Source organism: Carassius gibelio, chromosome A23, assembly GCF_023724105.1.
Source record: "Carassius gibelio isolate Cgi1373 ecotype wild population from Czech Republic chromosome A23, carGib1.2-hapl.c, whole genome shotgun sequence".
Lineage (NCBI taxonomy): Eukaryota > Metazoa > Chordata > Actinopteri > Cypriniformes > Cyprinidae > Carassius > Carassius gibelio.
In genome coordinates, this window is record NC_068393.1 from 21,973,532 (window position 1) to 21,978,143 (window position 4,612).

A 4,612-nucleotide genomic window follows, 5' to 3' on the forward strand; every position below is an offset into this window, starting at 1 on the left:
AATACTTAAAAATTATGTTAAAAAAAATTGTTTTAATGCTTTTTAATTACTAAAAAACAGGCAGCTGCGGTTGCCAGAAATTGACAGTATAAATACAATGACAGTGTTTCAGGCATTATGGGATTAGATATTGGTACTTACAGGGTATATTTTATAACTCATAACTGCATATTTAAAGTAATATAATGTTAATTCACCGAGCTACTTGAGTTATCGAAATCTGCATAATACAGGTGGTAAAATAGAACAGAATAGAGTCCTTAAAAATCTAAACTACTTAACCTAAATAACAGAAAACATAGTACAAAACACACCAATGTACATTACTGATAATAAAAACAAGAAAAAATAATTACATGTGATTTCTGGAAATCTGAAAAATTATAATTTAATTAATAGTTTTTATTTCCAAAAACAAGTGTAAGCATATTAGAGTAAAATTGCATATAATGTTTTATACTTTTGTGAATTACATGTAATACAGTTTCTGAATGTGGCAAGGTAACTTACAGTAAACCAGTTAACAGATCGTTACAATCTTTTTACAGTGTATTTTAAAGAAGTCTTGAACTTCTTGAGTCTTTTTTTGTGTCTCCAGGGCTGCAAACATGAGGATCGTGGCTGGAGATTTTTCTGTGGGATTATATGAGGGGACGGAGCAGTTCCGCAGGCCTCATGTTTTAATACCTCACCCAGAGTATAATAAAGCCACCAATAATGCAGACATCATGCTCATTAAGGTGAGGCAGTGGAATCAATGCTTCTGTCCGACTCACTGAACCTTCATTAGCTGTGAATCATTGATTCGATTCATGCATATAAAATGAACAAAATGATCCAGCATCAAGTCAAATTACATGAAGTGATGGACGTGTCTCTCAGTAATCTGTGCTATACCCATCTGCATGAATTTTTTACACAATTAAAGTTTTACGTGTAAACTTAATACTGTACTTTTATCTGTTAATAATAGTTCTTGGACTATTGAGCTGTAGCATGAAAAAAAGTTGTATTTTTATGAAATAAAACAATAAAAAATATTAATAAATAGTGTAACAAATGTATAGCTCACTGTTAGATGATGTTAGTTCATGCATTAATTATTGTCAGCAAATGGGACTTGTGTAACAGTATAACGCAGATGCTTTTGTATGAACACAAATTACCAATGCCCCCCTTAATTTTATCCTTAGTAAAATTATATCCGGCATTATGAAACATGATATGAAGAAAATAAAAGCAAAATGAAGGTAAATATCAAATATCAATATGCGTCATTTTCAAACAAGATGTAATTTGTCAAATTATACAAAAAGTGTTTATGCATATGTGTGTATATTAATATGAAATTAGCCTTAACGAGTAAAAGGAGCAGACCACTAAATAGTTTCAAATGTCATTTCCATCAGAGAATGCTATTAAACATTGCAGAGTTTCAGAAAAAGTTTACTTAATAACTAAAAGTAATATAAACACTTAAGTATTTTATTGTATGCTTTATGTGCACTTTTAATTCTTCAACTCTCTCATCTGTTTAGCTGCAGTCTCCCATCTATCTGAACAGCTATGTGTCTCTGGCGCCGTTGCCTCGGCAGGACACCATGGTGGCCATGGGATGCGTGTGCACGGTGTCCGGCTGGGGCTTCACCACTCCAACGGGAGGAATACCTGAAACACTGCGCACAGTCAAACTGCCCATCGTGTCCAGCTCAGTGTGTAACGGCACAGACTCTTTTAATGGAAACATCACAGAGAATATGATCTGTGCAGGATACAGTGAAGGAGGAAAAGATGCATGCAAGGTGAGACAATCAAATACTGCTTCAGATGCACTTCATGTGAACGGCACAGTGGACTGGATTTATTTCAATGCTGTTCGAAATCTACAATTAATGAATAAGTGCAGGGACGTGCACAGACATTTTGAGGGGCAGGGGCTCAAGTGAAATAAAGGGCACTTCTCATAATTACGTATCTTTTTGGGGGTCAATGAGCGCTTCAGAACTCTTGACCTGATATTTACTATTCTTCAGTAAATATATTTGTTTGACAGGGAAGCTGTGCGCAAACAGGAATATATATTATTAAAAAAAAAAAAAAAACACCCCAGAGAAAAGGGCACTTTCTCTCCAGGAATAAAAAGGGCAGGTGCTCAAGCCCCCTTTGATGTCTATGTGTGCACTTGCCTGAATAAGTGGTAAAAACAAGAAAACTTTTTTTTTAAATAAACCACTGGGTAACTATTAGCACAAATTTAGATATTTACAGGAGTTTGACTTTGTTGTTAGGAACATGATCGTCTTATATTCAATCATTATTTGGATGTGTCATTGTTTTATCAAACCATTTATACATTTAATTGGTTGCATTTCTGAGTCTAATTAAACTTAGAAATGTGTGGCCATTTACTTTAGTTATTATATGCAAATCAGTGCTTTAAGTGGGCCGGTATGCACTGGTACTACTCAGTACCACCACTTCCAAATATAGCTCTTGAGCATACTACCACCTCTCCATGTGCCCAGAACGTGCTTTTAGCTTACCTGTATGTTCATTTGGACATCTGTTTTAATAGAGGTTTTAATCCTTTGCCTGCCGCTGCCGCTTTTCAGAGCACCCATCACAATGCACGCTTCCTAATTCTTCCTAGTTCGGGAGTTCGGAGCGGGTTCGCGAATCATTTGAGTCAGTTTGAGGATCGCAAATCATTTGAGTCAGTTTGGAGTTCGGAGCGGCTTCGCGGATTATTTGAATAAATTCGAGAGTTCGGGTTCGCGAATCATTTGAGTCAGTTCGGGAGTTCGGAGCGGGTTCGCGAATCATTTGATTCAGTTCGGGAGTTCGTAGCGGGTTTGCAAATCATTTGAGTCAGTTCGGGAGTTCAAAGCGGGTTCGCGAATCATTTGAGTCGATTTGGTGATCATGAATCATTTGAATCAGTTCGGGAGTTCGGAGCGGGTTCGCGAATCATTTGAGTAAATTCGGGAGTTCAAAGCGGGTTCGCGAATCATTTGAGTCAGTTTGGGGATCGCGAATCATTTGAGTAAATTCGGGAGATCAAAGCTGGTTCGCGAATCATTTGAGTCAGTTTGGAAGTTTGAATGCAGTAGCCTAACGCTGTACCTCTTTCTAAGGGTATTTTTTCAAAATCCTTTTGCACATTTTATTTATGTTCAGCAGTTCTTTCTAGTTCAAGCAAATCCACAAACTAAAAAAAGGATTTATTATTAAGGTCACCTGTTGACTGCTGTATATAAAAGCCCTTCATTATAGTTGTTGTTACCTCAGGGGATGAGGGGAGTCATCAAAAAAAAAAAAAAAAAAAAAAAAAAACAACTAGAAATATATATATATATATATATATATATATATATATATATATATATATATATATATATATTTGGCAATAATAGAGTACTGGCACCTCTTTTGGGCCACTTAAAGCACTGATGCAAATAAATAAAAAGGTAAATTAAAAAATTACGAAAAAATAAGGAAAAGAAAAGAAAACTATAGAGTTTAACATTTTATCAGCAACTCTTTGATTAACTAGCACCTTTAGTCTTGTGACAATAAATTAAAAGAATAAATAAATAAATAAGTGTGTGATAACCAGGTTAGAAATATCTGGTATTACACCGTAAAAAAATCCAACTCACAAAAAGTTAGACTAATGATTAGATTTTAGTTAACTGGACAATTAAATGCAAAAATGCTGGAATAACTAGTGAAAATACGTTGGTTCAACAATTGTTGGATGAGATAGAGATCCATTGAGATAGCAATTTGAATGTTTTTTTTTCTTTCTTTTTTTCTGCCTACTCATTTAAAGGTCCCATGACATGGATCATTTACTTATCTTTAAATGCTTTTTAATGTTCTCTAAGGTGTACTTATATTGTTAGTATGATTTTTACATTTAAAATTTAAAAATAAAAAGCATTTTTAGATCCTGATATTAGCCCTCTGGCTTGAATGCTCTGTTTGAAGGGGCGTGTCTGCTGTGAGACTCCGAGTAAACCACAACTGTTGTGATTGGCTGACATCGTTGCATTCGAAATGCGTTCATGTGGAACCCCTCTCAAATATAACGTTATATATATATATATATATATATATATATATATATATATATATATATATATATATATATATATATATATTTTACTATTACAGCTGTCGAGATTATTATTGCAACACGTTATCTCACAAAATGCTTTCACCACAGCTAACAGCAAACACATGAATGCAGTAAGAGCTTTGTTGTGCAGCATAACAGCGTCATTCATTGTAACGGCAGTTTGGGCAAGTGTGCAGATATACTCGCGATGTGTAACAGCTCCGGAAAAAAGCGAGCGTTCTTTGATCGCTCTCTGTAGTTAAATCACAATTTAATTAAAAGATTTGTTTCATGCTACTAAGAGAAAAAACGCGAAGTTGATCGCTTAGTCACTGGCTTGATTCACTGATGCATCAGTATTAAACGATTTAGAAAGAAAGTCTGTGTGAACTTGAATGATTAGCTACACATCATAAATCACTGATCACAGATCAGACATTAATGAACACTGTTACTCACTGTTTGTGCCCCGGTGCTGTCGAATCCATATCA

At 34.9% G+C, this 4,612-nt stretch overlaps 1 protein-coding gene across 1 annotated transcript in view; it reads left to right on the forward strand.

The window, feature by feature from the left end:
- The first annotated feature begins 608 nt into the window (after positions 1-608).
- The window catches only part of LOC127944347 (trypsin-3-like), a 5,768-nt gene continuing 1,764 nt past the window's right edge, over positions 609-4,612 (forward strand). Inside the window, exons 1-2 of the mRNA XM_052540224.1 lie at positions 609-740; positions 1,539-1,802. Of these exons, the coding sequence (XP_052396184.1) occupies positions 609-740; positions 1,539-1,802 (396 nt within the window). The remainder of the gene's footprint in view (positions 741-1,538; positions 1,803-4,612) is intronic.